The sequence below is a fragment of the Varroa destructor genome, unplaced genomic scaffold (assembly GCF_002443255.2).
Source record: "Varroa destructor unplaced genomic scaffold, Vdes_3.0 BEIS01000004.1, whole genome shotgun sequence".
In the NCBI taxonomy this organism is placed as follows: domain Eukaryota; kingdom Metazoa; phylum Arthropoda; class Arachnida; order Mesostigmata; family Varroidae; genus Varroa; species Varroa destructor.
Window position 1 is genome coordinate 49,166,739 of NW_019211457.1, and position 24,150 is coordinate 49,190,888.

General features: G+C 38.5%; 3 protein-coding genes across 7 annotated transcripts; 1 reads left to right on the plus strand and 2 right to left on the minus strand.

Moving 5' to 3' along the window:
- Positions 1–186: 186 nt before the first annotated feature.
- LOC111248578 (uncharacterized) lies at positions 187–2,266 on the plus strand. 2 transcript variants are annotated; one of them, XM_022801120.2, is made up of 2 exons: positions 187–327; positions 818–2,266. In XM_022801120.2, the coding sequence occupies exon 2, from the start codon at positions 865–867 to the stop codon at positions 1,789–1,791; it is 927 nt and encodes a 308-aa protein (XP_022656855.1). In that variant the 5' UTR covers positions 187–327; positions 818–864; the 3' UTR covers positions 1,792–2,266. The 2 variants fall into 2 exon arrangements, with proteins under 2 accessions (XP_022656855.1, XP_022656856.1); XM_022801121.2 differs by lacking the exon at positions 187–327 and adding an exon at positions 334–498.
- A 7,483-nt stretch (positions 2,267–9,749) lies between these two features.
- LOC147756311 (RNA-binding protein 1-like) lies at positions 9,750–15,903 on the minus strand. Its single transcript, XM_086986003.1, has 3 exons — positions 15,749–15,903; positions 14,425–14,633; positions 9,750–11,670 (listed from the first exon to the last, which is right to left on the minus strand). The coding sequence occupies exons 2-3, from the start codon at positions 14,631–14,633 to the stop codon at positions 11,436–11,438; spliced, it is 444 nt and encodes a 147-aa protein (XP_086842129.1). The 5' UTR covers positions 15,749–15,903; the 3' UTR covers positions 9,750–11,435.
- A 1,409-nt stretch (positions 15,904–17,312) lies between these two features.
- LOC111249903 (RNA-binding protein 1-like) lies at positions 17,313–22,390 on the minus strand. 4 transcript variants are annotated; one of them, XR_015325609.1, is made up of 6 exons: positions 22,233–22,390; positions 21,736–21,947; positions 21,141–21,349; positions 19,373–20,004; positions 18,357–18,946; positions 17,538–17,675 (listed from the first exon to the last, which is right to left on the minus strand). XR_015325609.1 is itself a non-coding variant. In XM_086986001.1 (4 exons), the coding sequence occupies exons 3-4, from the start codon at positions 21,347–21,349 to the stop codon at positions 17,435–17,437; spliced, it is 450 nt and encodes a 149-aa protein (XP_086842127.1). In that variant the 5' UTR covers positions 21,736–21,947; positions 22,233–22,390; the 3' UTR covers positions 17,313–17,434. The 4 variants fall into 4 exon arrangements, 3 of the variants coding, with proteins under 3 accessions (XP_086842127.1, XP_022660101.2, XP_086842128.1); XM_086986001.1 differs by lacking the exons at positions 18,357–18,946; positions 19,373–20,004 and having other exon boundaries at positions 17,313–17,675; XM_022804366.2 differs by lacking the exons at positions 18,357–18,946; positions 19,373–20,004 and having other exon boundaries at positions 17,313–17,675; positions 21,736–22,091; positions 22,233–22,361.
- Between the last annotated feature and the right edge of the window lie 1,760 nt (positions 22,391–24,150).

Consider the following 24,150-nt stretch of genomic DNA (forward strand, 5'->3'; position numbering starts at 1 on the left):
TTGCCTTATCTGTACCTTCAAAGAGCTCAATTAGCGACCTAGCAAAACGAAGACCTTATATTCTACAGTTCTGTGTCTGTATAACTATATGAATTAGAATCTGTGATCTAGCTTATGCGTCAGCTTTATCAACAAGTGCAGTCGGTGTTCTGCGATTCGGCATCGTCGTCATTGCTTTAAATATTGGGAGCTTTTATTGCCTGTTATGAAATCTCATGAAGACTGAGGAAACCTTCACTATGCTATCAGTGGCATCACGTATCGAGCAGACGACAAAGTCAACTAAAGTGTTCGTTGTGGATTTCTTTCATCGATAACCGGCAACCGGTAGGTTGTGATTTGAATAAGCTTAAATTCAAGGCGAAAATTTCCCAAAACGTTGCAACTTTATTGGAAGAGCTTGCCGCGTCTTATGATGAAACAGTAGAAAGAACGATATCATCCTTACCGAACATGAATCTCTATCAGTCAAGGAGAACAGTACAATCTTTCAAAGATGTATGCATATTTTTTGAGATTAGAAACAACCTAAATTACTTGCATGATAAATATTCTCATATAACGTGCCAACATACTGTTAATAAATATATGAACATTTTAGGGTTAAAATATATCAATTCTCGTTTACATGCATTTTGCTCTTAGTTGAATACAATCCAAAAACTATTGAACGCCTATTTTGGGGTAGTGCCAGCCTTCATTAAATATTAATCCGCCCTGCATGGACGTTAGCGTATAAATAGTAATGTGAAAAAGGTAAATTAACTCTCCGCCATATGCTTTCTTGTTATTCTTTATTTTTCTGCAACTATTTAAGGATTTTGAGGGCTGAGTTCCACTAGAGTCTATGCCGTACCATCTGATATGTTACCGCCTACAGAGGGGCGTTGTCTTCTAAAACGTATTTCGGATCTGTCCCGTCAACTGACATCACTAGAGTCGAAAACATATGCCGTTCTTGACATGAATGTTTCATCGAACTTGCTACTGTTTTGTCGGCCGGTAGGTTACATTCGCACTGCCTATGCTACCAAAAATGGCACACCACGTCAGGGAGTAGTTTGTCCTCAGGTGCGTGCTGAACTCCGTATTTCTCGAGACATCTTCTCCAATCCATCTCATTCCCTCCAGGGCCTTAAGGAATTTCGATATGTATGGCTGATTTTTTGGTTTCACCTCAATCAGGTATCATCAGCAAAGGCCAAGATACGGCCGCCGCGTATGGGTGGCCGTTCAACAGGGGTTTTTTCTACAAGGTCACCCCACCGACCAAATCCCGTTGGGCTTACCTTAGCGTACCTGGAGGAAGTGAGTGGTGATACCTTAACTCTAACAGGAGTTGACCTTGTTGATGGTACACCAGTGCTTGATGTAAAGCCTTTTATTGAATCGTATGATAGCCCTTCAGACCTACTGCACCATCCTATCTCTTATGATACATGGGTTACTCGCGCTGAGCAGAGTAAACAATTAAACAACGTTGTACTCACTGCGGAAGCACGTGAGTCCTTAAACAGTTTTCATAAAAGGTGTAGCCAAGAGATGTGTCCGCGATGCCTACGATTTAGCGATGAAGACACTTTGCTACCAGCCATAGAAGAACTGCTGAAATCGGATTTGCGATCCGTATATCGTAAGTCGAAGTGCTCTGATAGAATACACTTTCTAACTCTCGATAACGTCAAATTAAGCGTATGGTACGACTCTAAAGGGTGTGCTCATGTCCTTCAGATTGATTGTTTCAGAGATGATGTTATTGAAAGGTCAAAAATTGTTGTTAAATATATGTGATACGGTTTTGATAATTCAAGTTATTGTAAATATTTCCATACATTAACTAATAAATAGTATTACTTTCTAGCAATGTGAAAGTTGAAGTTAAAAATTACGTACCTTTGTGCTTTTATAATTTTGCCTTATTTAATAAGCGCGGAATTTATGTCCATAAGTAACGCATTACAGATATTGTCTACTCTTTGTAGTACTAAGTAGACTGTAATTGTAGTTTAATATATTTTTATCATTGATATAGCGTGATTTAGTCTATCAGAAATCATATAGAGCAACCCACTCGCGAGCGTATTTAAATATATACACCATAGTATTTAATGCATCGAAGATGAACTTCTGATCCTTCAAATTCTGAAACGATACAATTAACCAGCCGAAGACAAGATGATTTTATCTTTTGAATAATGTGACAATTAAACAACAAAAAAATGCACTATGTAAATAAAAGTTTTATGACTGGCGTTAATCTACTGAAGTTACGTTCTTGTCGTTTTTGCGGATTTCCGAAATGATTGTCAAATCTATGGCCACGCAATACTATGCTACACACATATATGAAAAACAACTGACGCTGTAAGTCGGTCTAATCACCTATAAAGTTCGTATGACCTTCGTACCTGAAAATTCCTCTTGTCATTTAATGAAATCGTGTTTGCCCTGTGTTACGAGTCGCGCAAACCCATCTCAAAGGTTAGTAATACAAAGAAATTAATAAATTACATTTGCTAATCATTGCCGCATAATGTAACACATCAAGTGTACTGGTAAAGTTACTTAATACATATGTGTTTATATTGTACTATAGAACACTTTAATTTAAGAAAAATAGATATTAAGTGTAATTGATAAATTGCATGTTTAAGGGTGCAACCAATGTTGTGAGATGGATCATTTATCATCAGTCCAATGCTGTCTAAAGGACAGCAAATTTAGATGGTTAATATTATTTCATATTAGTCAGAGACGATCTTAGTGTTCACGATACTTCATGGAAAAAGTAATTTCATTGGTTTATATATATATATATATATATATAAAACCACAACTGCAAGGTTTACTAAAAGTTGCCCTAGAAGACGGCAAAATTACTTTAGTTTGTCATAGGATCGTGTCGGTTTTAAAAGATTTTGCATGTTTTTGAAGAATAGGCTCCTTACGTTTTAATTTGTTCTTGGTGTATGAGGATCCATTCCCATGTAAAATATTTTATTCATTAAATTGATCTAGATCTAGAGTAGAGCTCCTAATCGGACAACTTGACTTGCATACCATTACGTAACTCTACGACGAAATTTATTGCTCTAGGTGCGCTAAGGTTTTATTAGATTTCTGGTTTTGCTCACAATGGAGATTCACAGAGCGTTCAACGGATGGACTCCAATGCGAGACGAGGCATGTGTACGTTTGGGTTCGGAGCTAGACTACTAGATGTCCTTAAGTTTGGCGGACAAAATACGCTGTCTACTGCACCATTACGGAAGCCATCAGCTCTAGTCTTTAAATATTTAGCGCGGAAAATTTGTTCAATAAAACCTTTGATATACATTTTAAAAATTGCTGCTTCAATCACAATAGTACAATAAACGCGAAAATTACTTAAATGATCTTGGAGACTAAAAATCGATTTGGATCTGCAGGTCAAAATTTATTTGTTATTATCATTTCTTCATCAATAGTAAGACAATGTAATAATTGTTGATCAATAGACAAAACCTTTTTTGCTTTCTTAGTAATTGGTCATGATCTAAATACGTGCGTTTATACTTTGTATCAGTTTGTAATCTTTTGACTACGTTGTTTGGCTTTACTATTGACATAGAGACAAAGAAAAAACTGTAGACGATGTTGGTAGATCAGAAAACGGCTGTAAAGTGGATTTGTAAGCTTACGTGATGGGATCGATACATTCAGTGTAAACATACATTCGGTGATCGATTCTATGAAATTTCTCTAAAAATTACGAATTTTGACTACTGTGCGGACAATATATGCGCTAAAAATATTCTTATATGCTTTTTTAATCATAAATCGAAGAGCGTTCAACTCAAATGGAACACATTGCAAATAAGGACGAACATATTTTTAGTTAAAACAAATGCAGCAAAAGTTTTATTTATAAATACCTATATTTGGTCTGATTTGTATCTGTATTTGATTTGACGGTGCAAATGGTATATATAAACCATCACTTGTTGAATACAGGGCCAATGAAAGAAATCATATACATAAACTTTGGCTTTTAAAACCGTGCAGTGATCACCAATCGAGATGCACTGCGATTGATTTTATATATTTGTTTCTATAATATGCTGATCATATCAGTAAGTGTTTGTTCTGACCCTTTTTGACTACATAGTCTCACTTATATGATAAAAAAAATTGGCGCGTCTAAATCCACAAGCGGTATTGACCCGCGACATCTCGTATACCGGCGGAAATAACGCATGACATTCACTGAGACGAATTAGTAAATAAATAATCTATCTGGAGGAGGGCACAAATGGTCAGCGTGTGCCATAACATGACAATTCCTGTGTTCCTAATATCACCTTGCATTACACATTTTGAATTTTTTCGTCATGTGTCAATAAGCAGTGCTTGAAGTGACAAAAAAGCACTGGTCGCATTGCTCGAAGGCAATGCAAATATTTGCAGTTTCGTTTTTACTTTAAATTATTAAGAGTACGTTTAGTAGTGAACTTTGGTAAATAATAATACATTTGAGAGAAGCTCGTAATGTTTATCATATTCAGGTAATAATACAAAGCTTCCATGATAATTCCAGTGATTTAGCTTTATTCTAGCTTTCTAACCATCAGTTTCTGATGCTTTCTAGCTATCTTCTTTGCATATGTGCTAACTAAAATTAAATACATGTACGATATAATATTGTAAACTTTCTAGCTAGTGGACCTCCACTATTAGCCAAGGTCGTTTCCAAAGATGAGATGCACGAAATTACTACAGTTACAACGTATTTCCTTGCGTTGACCTTCTTATCCGAATTTATTGAGAACACCAGCACAGACATTGACTAGTACTTTTGGAATTACAAGAAACATCCCTATCAGAAATGTAAGTTTCGCTATAGACCTCTCATGTAGTTTCTGTGCCATGTGCTTGGGGGTACATGTATCCCTGACAAGCAATTTTTACAAGGGATGGCTCTTACGTTGAGCCTAATTTCACTATGATATTCCGGCAAGAATAGCAAATGCACATTTTTCGCTTTGTAGGGCCATATTGGGAGCTCTTGTGACTATTGTTTTTCTACGGACATTATAAATGCTATATTATACATTATATTAGACATTATAAATACGATATTTTCCCAAGGCTAGATTCTGTAAGTGTCTCTAACCTATAGACTATTTTTCGCTTTTTGCAATTTAGAGTGTGTAAAGGAAGTATGCTTTTTTTTTTATTATTAAATACGTTTTGTTATTACTAACATTCAGCTATATCCATTCTGATTCAAAATGGTGCAGAATATCTTGAGGACTTCTGTGGTCTAGGAAACACTACAAAATGGGACTCTTCGAACATACGATCGATGTGAATTCCACCTGAAGAAAGAGCGCCCTTATAATACGGGGCTTCGTATCATTGAGTCCGGTGGTTCAGTATTTGATCAAATGCTACATCACAGCGAAGACGGTTGACTCCAGTAAATTCGTCATACAGCTGGATAAGATTTTTATGGAACTTGGCCGCGTGTGTGAAATGTTTCGGGGTTAGGTCATATAACGATGCCATGATGGTGGTACAAAAAGTTTAAATTGCACATCATTCACAAAATTCAAAATCATGCGATACAATAGATATTTAAAGTATATCTTGTCTCGATATTTACGAGAACTGAATAAAAAACATTCTGATTCTCTTAAATGAGCAGTTATGTAACCATTTACGTCACATAGTATTAGTGTCACATAATAGTCTAAGTTCGAATCCGAGCATAGACACACTTCATTTCGTGCTGAGAGCGAACCCTTGATTAAGTGCCTAATGGCGGTGCCGGACGTGAATCTCAAAACACAGAGATTTCTATATATTATTTATTATTATTGAAGCAATGTGAATTTCCTTAAATACGTTCTACTTGTTAATACAATATAGTTGTATCTAAGCTAGTATACGTGTATTATTTTTCTATTTCCTTATGCCCCCTCATTGTATTGTTACGAAAGTGTCGCTAAATAACCTTGGGCCGACTTAAACAGTTAGTGGATTTTAATGAACATAACGCTCTTACTTTAAGTCTGTGACCACATGATTTAGCTAGATCTAATTAATTACCTGTTGTATTTTTCCCTAATAAAAAAATACTGAATAATGATTTTGACCCAGCAGATGAATATTGTCTTAATATCGGATTATTAAGGTAACCAACAAAATACTTTCCACACGCTCGTAAATTCATGATTTGGAGGAAAAATTGGGTTTTATTTACGGAATTAAACGACACTCATTCCGAACAAGTTGAAGTGGAGTACGTACTCAATTCGAACAACGCTGTCGAATCCCAGGAAATAAAGATGCCGTTACAAAAGATGCCGCAGATTTGTTTCCATGGTTCACTAGTAGACACTGTACCATATTAATAACAACTACAAGACAAAGATATGTATGATAGTCACGGCTGTTGATGCAGTACTACAGAACTAATCAAGAACAATAGAAAGATTTTGCTGGAAAATATTTCTCTAAATCATTATTATATAGTTGTTGACGTGAATGATAATAACGTTACGATTAGTAGTTCGTGGGCATAGAGACACAACATAAATGAATGGGACTTTCGGAGATATCATTGTTGATTTCTTAACAATTTCAACTTTGGCTGAAGGACAGTGCAACACTGCCGATTAACAATGGCAATGCGATAGTGATAATTATATTTGGAAGGGGTTCCACTGTGGTGCTCATAACAACTGCGGAGAGTGAAGTGACGAATTATACTGCGGTTAACTGCTTGCATTATTTACAATGTATGTTTTTCTTTTTTTTGGAGAGGACATCCAATAACCGTTCGAACTCGTTAATGCCCTCTAATCTTCTACTTATTGATTGTACAGGATTTTTTGCGTGGCACTGGGTTAAGTGGCGCAGCTTTCAGATTGATATCGGTTTGCTGTTGTCTCTATTACTACCGCGTGTCAGAACATAAGAAAAATTTATACCATATCCACGAAGACTAAAAATGACTACCTTCCTACAAGCTAGAGCTGATTACCAATCTATTAAGGTAAGATTTTCTGCATACATAAACGTTTTTTTAAAAAAATGATATCCTCTTACTGCCCTACCTTACCATAAAAAGACCCATCGAAAGTCCTAATCGTATGCTGCAACAACTAATGCATATTATCTACTGTAAGGCATAGTTTATATCACTACTATTGGAGATTTACTTGACCATTCTAAACCGTACAAGCTAGGCGGAAATTGGCCTATAGCTTATGGAACGCCTGTTTTGTATAATACAGTGCCATCCATTATATTTTGTATCCTTTTGGGTGTAATGCAGTACCCATATTCCATAAAATCGAAATTGTAATCTCACTCATGCAATGCTGTGCCCAGTTTAATTAAGTCAATGAAATTGAAATAAAATGCTATGATTAATTTGCCTTTTTAAGCTGTTAGCTTCTTAGTAAAGCTCACTGTAAATGCCAAATCTCTGCTCTAATCGAGCTTAAACCCGAGGAGTTATAAACTCTTTTCAGGGGGCCAACAACAGCTGACATAGTTAGACAAAAATACTTCGACAGTGGGTTTTCTCGATAATAAAATCGCAAAATATATGATAGAGCAACATTTAAAACAGGCCAATGATGTGTTGTTATTAGAAATGAAGCTATAAAAGAAATAATCATACATTTTAATTTAGTAGGCGGTATAACTGACCCTTGACCTGTATTTTTTAAAGGTTATCCAGTACCAACAAAGGAACAAGAAATAAAACATCTTGTTAAGCATATAAATAGGAAAAAGTTGATTTCTTCTTTTTATTTTAAATACTAAAACAACGATGAGTATGGTTAGAATAATATGGCTAGAATAAAGTAAAATATAGTTACCGCATGTACGAGTCACCGTAGTTTAGTGAAAAGATAACTAAGTCTTATTTTCTGAAATTCACAAATCAAACTGTTATATAATAAAAACAGTTAGATAAGCTTTCATACTCATCAAATCTAAGTGTAAAAAGCAGTGAATCACCTAGCTTCTCCTAACCCATTAATCAAGTTGGCGCATACCAAATCAAACGTGAAATAGCTCATAACATGCCTGATGCAACCTTGTAGTTCCAAAAAAATATATGTATTGTTTGGAAATATGACACAGTTATCCGAAAAAGCATTTTGACGCTTTTAACTGTGCCACATTACGTAGCGTCAATGCAAAATTTTTGCAAGTAATCTTGTTATCAAACCTATAACCCAACTCCATAAGGCTGTCAACGTTTAAATGTTCAATAGGTAAGTTAACATAAATATCGGTAGATCAATCGCTAGTCATTTGTAATAATAATCATCGACGTAATGATCAAAACATCACAGATACTCTATAAGCCGCAACTTCCAAGAACATTGATAAGATTTTAACCTGAAGGTTAACCCGATTATTGAAATGACTAAAATTTCAAGAAGTAATTACTAGCTAATATGTTTCATGTTACGTTATATGATTTTAATGAGTGTTCCTCCTTAGGGTAATCAATAAAGATGCTCTTATGTTGCATTATTCCCTGTGATTTTTCGGTCGTTCAATCCATCAGTGGCATTTGGTTCCGCGTAGCAGAAAACCGACAGTATTTCACCTCCTTCACGGAATAGTGCCCCTTCATCATATTCGTGGATACTCATGTCATGCCAGCGCCAGCGTATAATCTCGGTTACGGTACCATCAGGACCTAAGGTACAAGCCACGCGATGCGCAGCAATGGCTTCACAATAACGTATAATAGTGAAGGTCATAAAAGCGTAACGCGTAGAGTCATACTGCCAACGGCTATTGGACGCCAGCGTGATAATCAATTCATTCTAAGGCATATTTTCCAAGTAATTTTACTTAAGAAAGTGAAAGCAAAATTCCAAAGTATGATATATATTTACAGCTAGAAAAACACCCTGCAGGTAGTTTTCCACGAATTGGAATATTTGTGAATAAATAAATGTGAATGAATTTATGTTGCGGGGCTATTATTTTGGTTTCATAATTTTATTTACATTGAGAACAAATAAAAATGTACGAATGAATAAATAAGCCTAGAAAATAAGGTATTTAGTAGTGCCTTTCAAAAACAGCAATATATCTAAGCAGTGGAAAAAATCCTATTAGAAGTTGAAAATATAGAAAAGATACATCCCAGAATGCAAAAATAACTCTAATAATATTAATGCCTAAATCACGTCATTTCTAGGCGACTTTATTGATCAGTAACTTATTCCCAATGGCGTATATGGCGTAACGTTGGACAGATAAACGATATTATCTTGATGTGATGGTGCCATGAAACTTTGAAACTCGGTGTTCATTCTGAATACGATCTCCTAAATCGTGGTGCTCGTGAGCATTTAAGTGATTTTTAATATTACGCCTACCCTCGGCTTGGAGTGTGTCTTAGCTTCCGACTCTGGAACATTTTTTGAGAGAACCATACTACAATTCTCTATTTTTGCTTTTCATTATTTTTAGTTCTCTAGGTTAGTAAGGTTACTCTATTTAGCTATACAGAGGACTTATTGCGAATTAAGGATGCTATGAACGGAACGTGTATCTGATATGCGTAATAATATAATAGCTAACACTGACAAAAAAAATGCGCAGAGCTAGATACGCCGTGCAGGGTAGCGGAATGTATAATTCGTCAGTTCTTTGGCTTATAAAATATATAAAACTTATAAATTATCATCACTATTGATTAGGCCAAATAAGGTCAAAGAAGTTCATTCGATTGTTTCAAATTTTCGTTTTTGCTTTATTATTCGCCTGCATATTTCCAAATGTTATACGTCATTCGAAAGCGCCTGCTATATCTTTCATACGCTGTGGTTGCGTTCTGCAGTGAAGTAAATTTTATCTCATGCACAAGGTAAAATGCTGTTGTTCATTGTAGAATACAATTGCAATAGTTTTGCAGAGAAGAGGAAGCGATTCGAAGGATATATTACAATTGGCCAGAACCAGTCAAACATAAGTAAAAGTAAAACAAATTAAAAAAAACCGCTGGAACTTTTTGAACCATTTAACACAGTAAGAACACAAAATTAACATTAAAGGAAAATAACTGCTCTTTTGGTTACACATGGTGCCGAGACCTCACAAATGTACACATTTAATTTTTTTAGTGCATGGAAATCTTTACTTCTTAAAAACTTCTGGTACCACGGATAACATAAACTACCTATGACTTAATCTAAAAGGGTTTCAGCTACCCTAGTCAATAATTCAATTGTTAGGGTATGAAAAACTCTGAATTTCAACGGTATTTCCTTTTTACACGTTTTTTTTTGTAAATGGTCGACTCAGTATTAAACACAGCTGAACGACACAGTTGATTTGTTGCTGATCATATCAAGAAACGTATTTGATTTAAAATATGCAGTTGCTAGTTGTCCGAGTATCTCCAGAATACGTATATAAAATGAGTTTGGTAACTAATTAAGAAATTGGTAATCAAATCATAAAACCAACATGACTCATTTTTTCCGACAATTCAGTCTAAAGGATCTTTATAATAATCATTACATAAAAATGCCTGTTCTGTTGTGAGTCTATTGCATCGCGTTGTAATTCACAACCGCACAAAGCCCTCAATATAATAATGTAGTACCAAGAAACCTTAATATTTAGGAAGTTATATTTCAAAAGGCTGAAAAGATATTAAATGTCTGCAATTTCATCAACAACTTATCCTCTCAATATTTACGAATGACATTTTAGCTTATCCGATGCTTGTTAAACTAAATAATGTTAACAGAAATGGCGCTTCAGTGCATTCATTTTCCCAGTGCATTTATTTGTTTGCCAAAAATTACTTTTACGCAAACACTGGAGGAAAGATCATAATACACTTTCCTCTATCATAATTATTATTAGCCTCGTAGCACATAATTAGCTAGTATTATGGTATTGTCCTTTTCACATAAATAACCGAACTGTGCGGATAGTTATTTAAACAATATACACAATTGAAAATAATCATAATTACCATCACAAGTACTAATAATAATTTATGATTATTTTGTCATTCTTCATTACCAAGTTTACAATTGGAAAACGCCGTCTCAGCATCTCCTCTTCTACTATAATCACCGAACCCAAGCAGTGAAACCACACCATAGACCTCTCGAAGATGGCTTATTCGCCAACGTGTCCTTTCTTACATTACAACATAGCGATGTTTTAGAACTTATAGCTTTTATAAATCGATCGGTCTTCATCTACCGTTCGCCTTATATATATCAGTTTCTAGCGCTTTTTCTTCAGCCTCCGACCTCCCCTACGGACATTATGAGGCGTTATCCTAGCTGATCAGGCCCCTTGCCTCAGTTGTTGAGCTGCTGTTCACCTTGTTAATAGCTTCCAATCTACGTATCGACACATGTTCTCGTGCAATTCACTACGCTGGCAGCTTAGTGCCTATCTCTGGAGCGCGACCTTGAAGGACTCCTTGAGTAGCTTCGCTCACGACGCGGAGCTCCGCGGTCCCTGCCGTATGACCTGCTCCTAGATCTTGAACGACTGCGTGAATATGATTTCCTGCGGTCGTAGCTACGAGAGCGGGATCGGCGCCCACGACCTCCACGAATACCTCCATTACGCCTCTTTCCGTGCGACATCTCAACTTTCACTCGCGCACCGCAGATCCTATATACAGTCGCAACAAAATATTTGTGTTAATCTAAAAGCCAATGTATTATCTTGCCCATTTTTTCCTCTTGCTCATAATATCTGACATGTTTCAGTTGTATTACGTAAATTGAGATCATTTGAGATACGTTAAACGTAAAAAACTCAAGATCTCCTTGAAAAGGTTCTTTTCGGCCTGTGCTAAAGCTATTCACCATCAATAAGATGAAACTTAAGCTACACTTAAAACACCCGAACCACCACAAGCATTCGTTTAAGTCAACCACTTTCCTGGTATGTAGTTAAATATTTACTGGAAATAATCAAGCAATTGCACACCATTGATGCACCATATAATATCATAATACAATAGTGACGTGAAACAATTGCATCGTCACCCGCAATAAGTCATTTACAACTGCCGAGGCGAACACAGTACCGCTAACTGTTGCTAGACGACCCATGGCCTCACTTGGCCGAAAGCGTCCGCTCCAGGTAGAGTCCACAGGGCGAGTTGCTCGGCAAAAATAGCAGGTTCGGGGATAGAAGCTCATCTCGTAGTTCTTTTTGTACCTTTGTCGTTTTGTTTGTATCTTTTGTACCTAGCTATTACAGTAGAGTTGGTAGTGGTGAATTGTTGGTGCTTGTGGTGAATAGATGTTGTGGTGGATTATTGTCGAAATCGATTGATGGCCACAAGGCAGGCTCATCATCGGAGCACCAATTGTCTCCCTCTCGCTAGTTGTAGTGGTGCTGTCACTGTGAAGATATTGCCGTAACATTGTTGCTGCAGATGCGAGGGAACACGATAGAGCTGTGAAGTTGGAGAGTTGGCAGCAAGAAGTTGACCACCCAGAAGCTGTTGCCATAGCGATTGAAGGGGACCTGAATGGTGTTATTGATGGTGTTGGTGATAGTAGTAACGAGTTGGCTGAAGAGGAGAGGGCTGATTGGTTGACTGATTGGGTGGATAGTTGGTTGATTGGTTGAATACAATGGATGATGAATCATGGCTGTTGTGGTTGTGGTGGCTGTTGCTGTTGTTGTTGAGCTCAAGGTGGTGGTTACTTAACACAACCGATAGTTGATGCTGTTGTTTGCGGTTGACAAATAGTAGAAGATAAGTAGAGAGGTAGATTAAAGGTGTTTCGACATGGTAGAGTAGTAGCAGTTGTAGAAGTCGTATCATTCGTTGGCATCATTCGAGACCATGCTTGGAGAGATGGTAAACAGTGGTGTGGTAGAAGGACAAAGCAGCAGCAGTGGAAGCAGATCGATCGAGCCGATTAAAGCTGACTGCTTCATGGTGGTGGTGGTGGAGACGCTAGCACTAGCCGGACTCCCTAGACCAAGAATCAAGGGAGTACATATGGGCGAGCTGGCCGGCCGATCGGCCGGCTGGCTGGATGGCTAGGTAGGTTGGTGTCGGCCGATCGGGGCGAGGAAAGCATCAAGCTGTCAGATGCCCTTGTGCTCCTCATGTTGGGACTGTTGTTTGTTGCACCTCGACGTGCGAAACAGACGCCGACAAGGTTTCGAGCGCAGGAGGTAGATTTCTACGTAGACAGAGAGAGAGACCGACAGGAGGCTGATCGCGGATGAGCGAGGAGCTGATCTTGCGGCTCTTGTATCGGCGTGTACGAGAACCCGAGGCCCGGCGAGGAGCTCGGATGCTCGCTACGGAAGCAGCTGTCTGTGCCTGAGATGGGCGCCTGCAGATTGTCGCCTCACTCCGAGGATCAGCCGACGGCCGGTCGCCAGAGGGACGTCATGATACTGCGATTGCGACACCATCAACAACAACAACAACAACGAATAATAACAACACACAGTATATCTTAGTTTGGTTGCTCAACTCAATGCTAATGAGACTAAAAACAAGACACTACTACTTCAACATAGACAGATAGGTACAAAGTGACTAATTGACCAATTTTGCAGCAAACCACCACAACATCAAGAACAACAGCTAGACCATAGTGTGTGTTAGCAAAACAGCTGTCACCTTGAATTCTATAGACAATAGTTTATTTTTTTTTCGCTTTTCATTCTGCAGGAAGGCGGAATCTAGAAACCCGGCAGCCCTTTAGATCATCAACAGCATATAGCTCCCATTACCAACAACAGGCGCATAAAGAGTGAATTGTTCAGCAGCTTTGCATGCCGGGTCAACAAGCAAACGCTGGCGAACAATGCGCATAAAAACTTGCATGTAAAATCAGCCATTGTTTCGTTATGGCTATGGGACATTTAAACTAAGAACACAATAAACGTAGCCGCCTGCTCATCAGGATCTGTTTTAGTTGTAGAATAAATGTGGAAAGGAGGTGGCTATGGCTTGGAAAATATGGCAAAAGGATTCGAACGGATCTCTACTAAATTTTGTCCGCTGGCTCTAAATAAGCATGGCGTGATGGCCAAGATAGATCTTTGAAATGATACATAGCAATATTACGAACCGCTACAATTCGTTTCTTCTAAAAACATGCTCGTATAGAAAAACGAAGCAGATGTCTCATATAAAAATCTCTATTCAACAAAAGTCGTAATTAATTAGGTCCTCGTTTATAAATACCATATGTTTCACAACGTTATCTGAAAATCCACACAACGGCTTATGTTTCGCTGTTATGTCATATATGTATTTAGCTTGAAAACTTTAACAAGCAATTTATTGCGATAACCACAGTCTTGTGAACCCATTCAAATAGATTTCAAATAGAGTGTAATCTCCCCACCCCGACCTGGAATGCTCAAAAATTCTGAACCCACCTTGATCCATCTAAAGCGCGTACAGCATCTTCAGCATCGCGCGAATCATCAAATTCGACGAACGCGAATCCAGGTGGATTGCGCGCTACCCAAACGTTACGCAAGCTGCCATACTTCGAAAATGCGGATTCTATGTCATGACGCGAGGTGTGATTAGCAAGGTTGCCAATGTATACTTTACAAGTGAGGTCCCAGTCGCGGCTAGACATCTGTAATTAATACGAGAATGGAACACCGCACAGACACGTACTTTGTAATTATATCTAAATCCATAATAAAAGATAGGCTTGTATAGTTTGCCGTTGCGTTAAACTAATTATTTATTGAAACATTAACACTTGAAGAAGCTTATAACATAGAGATGTACATACATATATACATATTTTAATACATATAAATACAGAAGCATTAACAACAATACTTTAGATATTGTTGACAGAATAACAGTAAACGTTCATTATCTTTTGTTTACCAGTAGACCATTTTCAATTCAATGACAATTATCCAACTTACAAGATGTAAATCAATACGTATGAACTTCTTCAGTCTTCTTCAAGTGAGCTTGACTAACTAATAGAACGATCATCAATAAGCGCCTACATGAATTCTCCACAGTGAACAATAAGAATACATTGCAATAATGATCAAAATATAGAATTTCTATTTTTACCTGTCAATGTTGAGCTATTCGATATTATATATGCTAAATTGAAATGTTCCACTGCAGTAGCACACTGGGTTTGACAGCTCAGACGTAGCCAATGCGCAAGTGATTTCCGTAGACAAATATTAGAATAAACTCCTCAGTAAGATGCATTTTTATTTACAAAGTTTTACATTAAACACTAATCTTTTGTACGAAGGGCTGCCTTGTCTGCAAGATAGATGTGGATGGTAACAAAAAACAATGAAGGTCGGCCAGGCAACTGCAGGATCTTGCTGGGACCTTAAGGCCGTTTATCATGGGCGTAGGTTGAGATATTTTGCGCTGCCTGTTTTAGTTAGAGCTGCTTTGTAGTGTTATAAGCCTATTTCTAGCCTCTTTCCAAAAAATTAACCCCAAAGAAAGGATACTTAGCCATTTCTATTCATAAGCCAATCAATCTCGCAGCTGCGGAGTCATCCCCATACTCCTGCGCTATTAGCAATCAGCTTAAGACAGCTAAGCTAAACTGGTCAGACTATAAAGAGATCAATCGGCATCTGGTATCTCACAGTAAAAAAAACATTTGAGATATCCTAACCTTATCAACTATTTAGTACAAATGCAGTTAAGTGCCTGGCAAACTTATATGCCACAAACATAGAAGAAAAACATACTTACCGTAAAATTTCACGCTGGATTTCGAAACACGACACCGCACAATTCACAGCACGCCTTACTGTCCAAAATGGCGACGCGCGATTGCAGCGCCACCGACTCGGAGCAGGGGGGGGGATGACGAAAGAGTGGAGCATGCAGTACGGCGGCATAATCGAAAATTTTTCTCGTCAAAGCGAACGCCATCGAATTGAAGGTGTTTGCGATAGCGAAATAGTTAACAGTATGGAATGTCCTATTATAGCTCCTGTTGGTCAATACTTTTGAGAATAATCTACATGGACTAGATGTACATACATAGTCGACGACCTATCTACGGAGTGATACCGAACAGTGCTGAACACAAGCACACTTACGTTTTATATATTATTAGTTATTATTAAAAGTAACAACTGATCATGCGCATATATCAAACAGGCTTACTACGCGATCTGTTTTTCAGCTATAAAAGTGCTCACTTTTGCAGTGATCGCTCGACATGTCACTTTGCTAGCGGAATAACCCTCACTAAACAGCACACCCCACGGTGATGTGCCTTATTGGTCTAGTTGCCTCGCGCTATATTCACAAAAACAATATTAAATGTAAAGATATTAACTTATTCTTTGTTGCTACAATGGAAATAAAGTTCAATCATGGTTTCATTAATAATAACGCCAATGGATTATCTCGATTCACCGGTCGATCTACGCGAAGTAATTCTATTACCATCCTTGCATGATCATTGCTATATTATTAGAATATTAGTATCACAAGAATTATTCAGTTTGAAGAACGGCGTATCTTGTATTTTATGGCAAATACACTAAAATTAGTTATTAAAAAAATTAAATATGTCGTGTTCCGACACATGTACATCGAAAAAAAACTCCTGAGATTATTTCAAGGTTTAGGATGCCTATTTACGATCGCGAACCATTCACTAATAAATGTACTCTCAAATAGTGATAGAGCCGCAGATGTTCCCTCGAAGTTTTTTGATCTGCAAGAATAAATGTTGACCTTTAAGATACACAACGAGTTCAAAGAATTGCTCACAGCACCAAATAGCTTTGTTTAGATATTTGGTTAAATCTAGCTGAACAAACATTCACCTTTTCTTCTACAACGGAAAAGTAGTAGACTTATAAGGCCTAAATTTGATTTTATACGCGGATTCTTCCATTTACACGTTGTTTGTTGTACACGCTTCTTAAGTTTCAAAAATGAAAAATCCTATGAGTATTTGATAACCTAAAGCAAACTCAGTTTGCATATTATATAATAAAAAAAAATTTGAAAACGCCAAGAGAAAGTTTGACTATTCCCGCTGAGTAGCCTCAGTATAACAAGAAAATCTTATACTCAAAAACTTCTTTGTTTAGCTTCTTTAATACCGTTATTAGCTAAACTTAAATAATAGAAAATGAATAGGCATCACCCTGTTATGGGTCCTATTAAAATTTACATTTGTTAACTAACACTGCAAAACTCTGCAAACTAACACTGCAAGTTAACTTATTTCAAGAATCAAGTAAGTCAACTGTCAATTAACAAATTCCAGTTAGAATATGAAAAACACCAGAGGTTACAAATAAAGAACAAAGTTTATTTTCTGTTCTGGAATAGACGGACCTACGCGGCCAGATGAAATAGGGGTATGCCGACTTATACATTCATGCAAGTGTTTTAAGCTTCAAACCGTTCTAATTAATGCCTGTCTCTGGAGCGAGACCTTGAGGGACTTCGTGAATAACTTCTGTCCCGGCGACCAGCCCCATCACGGCGGTCTCGACCATACGACCTGCTCCTTGACCTTGAACGGCTGCGCGAGTACGATCTTCTGCGATTGTAGCTGCGAGAGCGAGATCTGCGAGCCCTTCCGCCTCGGGCTCCACCGTTACGTCGTTTGCCGTGTGACATTTCTACCTTCACGCGTGCTCCACAAATCCTGCGTTCAGATGAAATAGAAAACTCCTTGTTAGTCGAAATTGTTAATCGTAAATATGAAGTTCCACCACTTCTGATTGTTACCATCTTTTTTGCTGCAGCAATGATACTGTAGTATCACCCCAATTAATGCGAGATTTGTGTATTAGTGTCATATGGGGGAAGGGGCGATATTTTAAGCAGCTCCTTTATTCGCCACCAATAATCGATGTTAAATTTTAAACAGTTTCCTGAGCCACCGCTGATCCACTACTAAGTGTGAATGAAATAAGCAAGCATTTGCAATTAGCACCATTTGGGAGCTAGATTACATACGTAATGTGATATTGTACTCAACCAGTTAGGATTGAACCTAAAAGTAGGTCTTTTTGGCAAAGTACACAACACCGACAGCTCCAGCGAACTCAACTAAGCTTTCTTTAGCTTTTTTGCGCCAAGCGTAATGTTGAAATCCAGATATGCAGAAACGCAAGAAGTACTGGTTTATCATCTTCCACCTACAACATAGCTCTTTCATATTAACTTGTCCTATAGACCAAGCCCACTTGTCATGAATTACCTGTTTATATAGGTCTTGGTCTGATACTCATGTTGGTATCCTTTTTTCAGAGGTGAACAAAACACTTCCTGCGATCGAACCCCAGAGCTAACCAATGGACCAGAGACTTTTACTATTTCGTACCTGCTCTAGAAGAGGCCTGTCAATTGCGCCTCCGAAGAAAGAAGAATGTGGTTTTTCGTCGTGGACTTATGAAACTCATGAGTCAGTTCACGGGGCGAAGTTTTTGTAGCTTTAGCTCACACACGGTACTTGCTACGTACAGGTTTTTTCGAAGGGTTGCCCCGCAGCAGGCAGAGGGATGATTGGTTCGTGGCTGTGGTGGCAAGATTGTTGGTGGGTTGATTTGTTGGATCGTTGTTGTTGCTGCTGAGAATAGTTCGTGAGTGCAAAGCGGTCTGGGCACAGAGCCATCATCAAGTTACGAACAGCGTTAACCGTCGCCACAGATGGTAGTACTGTAGAGATGTGGTGTTGGTTGGTTGTATTGATGCTGCTGCTGCTATTTGTGGAGACTGCTACAGTTCGCAGAGGGCGGAGAGGTGGAGAATGGAGAAACAGCTGCAGCAGCAGGAGAATTATCGTTGGAGGAAGGTGCTGATGGCAGTGGCGTTAGAAGAAGAATTGTCGGAGAAGCCGAACGAACGAGTAGGCGAGCGAAGTCGGTTGACCGAAGTGTGAAGGAAGAGTTAGGGGGATGAGCGAGGAAATCACTTTGTTGTTGTTGTTGTTGTTACATGACGAAGAGAATGTGTTGTTGTTGTTGTAAGATGTTGGCCGGAAAAAACCCGAGAAAACGAAGGGCACAAACACTGACGATTGATTGGAAATCTGTGTATAGATACTTGTAGTAATTACTGGGCGCGGCTAAGCGTCACGATCACACAACATTAGATAGAAATATAGAAAGGAAAATAACTAGTTTTTCTATTGACTGGATATATGTACCGAAGAAGAATAACACAGCCACAGTAAAAGCAGAAATCACCCTAGTAGATAATAACCGGTTCTCGTGTGCGTATTAGGTGTAAAGGTTGACAACAACGACAATAAACTTAAACCTAAGATAACCATTCAGCTTAGATAATAAAATGAACAAACGCAACGTAGTAAATACATTTTGTAAAATACAAACACACATTCGCGGACACTATGGTTGTAGCAGTAGCAGTAGTAGAAGCTGTTGTTGTTTCGATATGGTAGTTGGTGACTGGAGTTGTGATGGAGGCCTAGTTCGAAGTTATGCTTATGGTGGAAGTTGTGTGGAACAAGAAGAGCTGTTTGAAGAGGAGAGCTGATCGTTCGAGCTGATAGCTGATTGATGGTGGAGGATGTCTGTTGCTAGCCGGACCCCCTCGGAAGAAAGGGAGAGAGTCAATCAACCAGGGCTGGGCTGGCAGGGTGCCTGTCTATCTGTCGAGGTGAAAAAGGAGCGAGCCGTCGTCAGTCGCCCGCCCGCCACCACGCACGATGGGGGTTATTGCTGCTGCTGCTGCTGCCACCTCGACGTGCGAAACGGTAGGTACATACACACGTGTAGGCAGCAGTCAGAGGCAGATGCGTTTTCGCGGATGAGCGAGGAGGAGCTGACATTCGTGTAGTAGCAGCAGCGAATTCTTGTATTCGGCGGTTCGAGGACAGACCCGCGAGTGAGCGACACGAGGAGAGTGGTTCGGATCGCAATCGAAGTTTGTGTTGTTGCCGATTATCGTCGCTGTCGCGTCACTCTGAGATTCAGCCGACGGCCGGTCGCCAGAGGGACGCCATGTTACTGCGATCGCGATCATCATCAACAACAACGAATAATAACAACACACAGGAAATCTTAGTTTGGTTGCTCAACTCAACAGCAAGACAAGGGGCTATATTAGAGACCGTCGAGAAGAAGAAAGTCGACAAAACCTTTTTCTTTTCGTTTGCCGGGCAAACATTAAACGGCCACCACTCAGTCAGTCGTCTCTCTATATATTGCGGAAGGTGGCGGGGGCAGGGGAGATAACGTGAAATCTATGCAACTTGTACATTTTCGACGCCATAGTTTAAGCTGCTAAATTTAGTTAAAATAGTTTTAATTGTTGTATGAGTAACCATGAAGAGGGAGAACACTGCATGCTGTTACTTGGAATAATTGAACGTACAAGAGACAGCACCAGTATCAGCCCATTCTCGTAGTGTGTCATATCGACACACAACTGTGAGCAGTCCCCATAAAGCCAATGCTATTTGCAATCGACAACCACGCTCACATCTATTTACTCACATTCACAGCTCCACACACTCGCGTAATATCAAACGTAATTTTCGCTCTTCAAATTTTTAAACAGTAGATAGAGGGGATTATAAAACACGACACCACGAAGACGAGACAGTTATGTCAACCTACAAGTAAGAGTTTTCTCGTAATGGGACACGGCCCCTACTAAATGCTATAAATCGCTCTTTAATTACTGTATAGATGCTTCACGATGATGTTTATAAACAAAAGCCAACATAATCATAGACAAAACAACCTTTTTAAATCTACCGACATGCACCATAATAAGAAGAATATGTAGAGAAGTAGTTGATTGGAGTGTTACATGCTTCTTTAAAATTTTTGGAATCGTAGCTACTTCAAAGCGTAGCATGCTACCTATTTGCAGAGTCTTGTCCGCATTTTGTCGAAATCTGAAGGCTTGTATAAAAACTAATTCATCGCGTGTAAAATTACTAAAAAGGCTTAATGGTGATAAGATTAACGGCGATTCAAACTCGATTTTTAAGTTTGAATCACTCAAACTACACAAAGCACTGTTGATAGCGTAGTCAGTGAACACTCGTGTAAACACACAAGCTTCGTGCAGGGTATTTGGATGTGATGACAAAGGCATCATGGGTTGAACCTGTCACATGATTAACCCTTCTTACCTGGATCCATCAAGCGCACGTACGGCGTCCTCTGCATCGCGAGAGTCGTCAAACTCGACGAAGGCAAATCCAGGCGGATTACGTGCCACCCAAACATCGCGCAGGCTGCCGTATTTGGCGAACACCGACTCGATGTCGTGGCGCGAAGTGTGGTTGGCCAAGTTGCCAATGTAAACTTTACAACTAAGATCCCAGTTGCGGCTGGACATCTGTAATGCCAAATAATTTAATAACACTAAGTGGTCAAATATAACCGGTTCGCAGAAACAGAACTATACCTTTTCAGACACAAATACTAACTTAAAATGTAGACTTTGCATTTAGTAATAAAATCTACTAGAATTATAAACAAGATTTTTCATAAAGTGATTAATTAGCTTTAACTGTGGGCAACACGTTAGTTACAAAACGTAGTATATGCTATTGCTGCCTAATGCTATAATAACCACAGGGGTACCATCTATATTTGCCAGCCAACTGTGTAGGCAAAACACAAACGTTAAAAATCAATGAGCACGGTTACCACCAATCGATTACCACCACCAATTCAGAACATAATACATATAACAGATGTGTATACCAAATAAACACCTACATTTTCTTACACTCGCTCTCAACAGCTCGACTTCTCAATCAATATAGATGACGGCACAACGAGCTTGAAAGCAATAACTGCGACCACGATTATTTTATGAGTGGGCGTCGAAGCGTTCAGCGGCTTTTGCAGTAAGCCTAACCCCATAAAGATGAGAGAGATCGGTCCTCTCGCCCGATTCGGGTTCGCGGTTCTCCAGTGTACTCGATATTCTGACAGATAGGCCCGAATCAATGATCTTCATTAAATCAAAGTGAATTGAAATGTCTTACACGCAATTCAAGGTACAATCCCCTCGAGTTATTATGCGCTGCGGCGGGTCTCGCCGGGCATGAGTCGGGCACCAACAAACGGTCCTGGGGATGAACCGGCAAAACGATTTTTGCTGCTAACTAAGCTACTTTTAGTTTTAGGACCGTTCACAGTTACGGTGTATATAGTTTCATACTTGAGTTACAAAGATTTGTACGGTAGTGAACTGAAGAAAGAATACATACGGTGAAATGTGTTGAAGAAACCCCAGTCGAGACGTCACAAGGCTCACAACACGCCTCAAACGCTTTAATGGCGGATAGCAACAGTAGCGCCACCACGCTGAAGCACTGATTGTTGGCAACAATTTTTAGACGCGCAAAATTTTGAACGTTTCACCAACTTTGCTGACCCTAAAATATGTTTCTATTTTTACGTCCGATACTGCTTCTAGGAATGTAAGTGAACACACTGTTACTACACCATGTGGACAATGTCTGATTATACTGGTTGGAATCATTTCAACAAGGTATCGGTGCCCTATCAATCGAGAAACGATAAAGAATGGCCATAACATCTCATTGTAGTCACGATAATTTTGAGAAGTAATACAATTCTAAATGGCGAAATAATTAATAATGGAAAACGGCAATAGGAGGAAATGCCTTGCATGTATATTAAAGGTTCGAACATTTCTTTACGATTAGTAAAGCGGACACGCGCGTTGACTATTTTATTGAACAAACTGACTTTTAGTGTGTTTCGAAAAATGCGGATCTACGGAGTTGTTTCAACACTTGCATTCAGTCAATGCATACATTTTATTGAGTCATGATATTTTCTAAGCTGACGATAATTATTGTAAAGTAAATAGCTATAGAGTTGCAAATTATAGCTGTTTAAATAAATTATAGAACTATTACTTCATTAAATTATTGCAGACCTATCCAGGTTAAAAACTAGATGTGGTTTGTGGTCCCACTTTTATGATCAGCAAAAAAAATGTTTGACTTTAATCTGCCACATTGATTTTAACTACAGTCATCAAACAGCTTATTGCTTAACTCATATAGAAAATAATAAACCATTTCCAAAAATTGATTAGGTTTTTTAGAAACAGTATAACATCTGCAATACATAACTCGAGATGTAAAACTGCTGTTCAAATGTTCAAGCAAAAATGTCTGAAAGCGACTAACAAATGCATCTTTTGTTACTTTCGTTTGATTACATTTCGGATGAAAGGCCCATTGAAAAAATAAAATTACAATGAACCTGTATTGTAAGTACTGTATGTTAGGAATTGTAGTGATTTGTATTTTACTTATATATTTCTTTACGATACAAAATCATGTCAATTATTCAAAGAGTACTCTAGCTCGCTTAAAATGTTCAGTAAATATTTCATTCAACACGTATGTTCGGCTGAAGCCCGATTAGACGGGGAAACAAGCGATAAGACTGATAAATGAAACTGATGTATATATTAAGGCATGTACATCAATGTAACGCACCTAAATTAAGAATTATTTTTATGATTGCGTCTAGGGCTGTATTTAATTGAAAACAAGTTTGAACGAAATGTCCTAAAATTTTCGGCACGAGAGACGTCGGTTCTAACAATCATGTTTATTTGATACAATTGCCATCCACTGCGGTTACAACTTCAGTTAGGGATCTAAACCACGCATTAATCATTCTCAAGACATCTCTCCTTTAATACGCAAATACTTTTCCGGGCGTCAAACAATACTAGTAGACGTTAAATAAACAATATACAATAAAATTCAACAAAATTTTGGGCTGATAGTAGGCCAGAGCCCGAAAAACGCAAAGGCACAGAACGGCCAAAAAGCTCAACAGATGCAAAAAGGTCTTAAAAAGACTAGCTTTTGGAGCCTGTGCGGATGATTCAATTAACGATTCATATTTTCTTCTCTAAAACGGCCATTGATTTCCGTGGTGTACTAAAAATAACTTTTAAGCCTTCTTGGTGAACTTTCGAGCCCGTTAAATCTCGATCTTATTCAGGATCTTCTGGTCGCCTTATAAACGTTTTCTAGAGATTTTTCAGAAACCGCATGAAAACTGAACGTCGACCATCGATTTTGTTTTTCTTTTAGGATCTTCTGGTTGCCTCATGAAGGTTTTCTTGAGATTTTT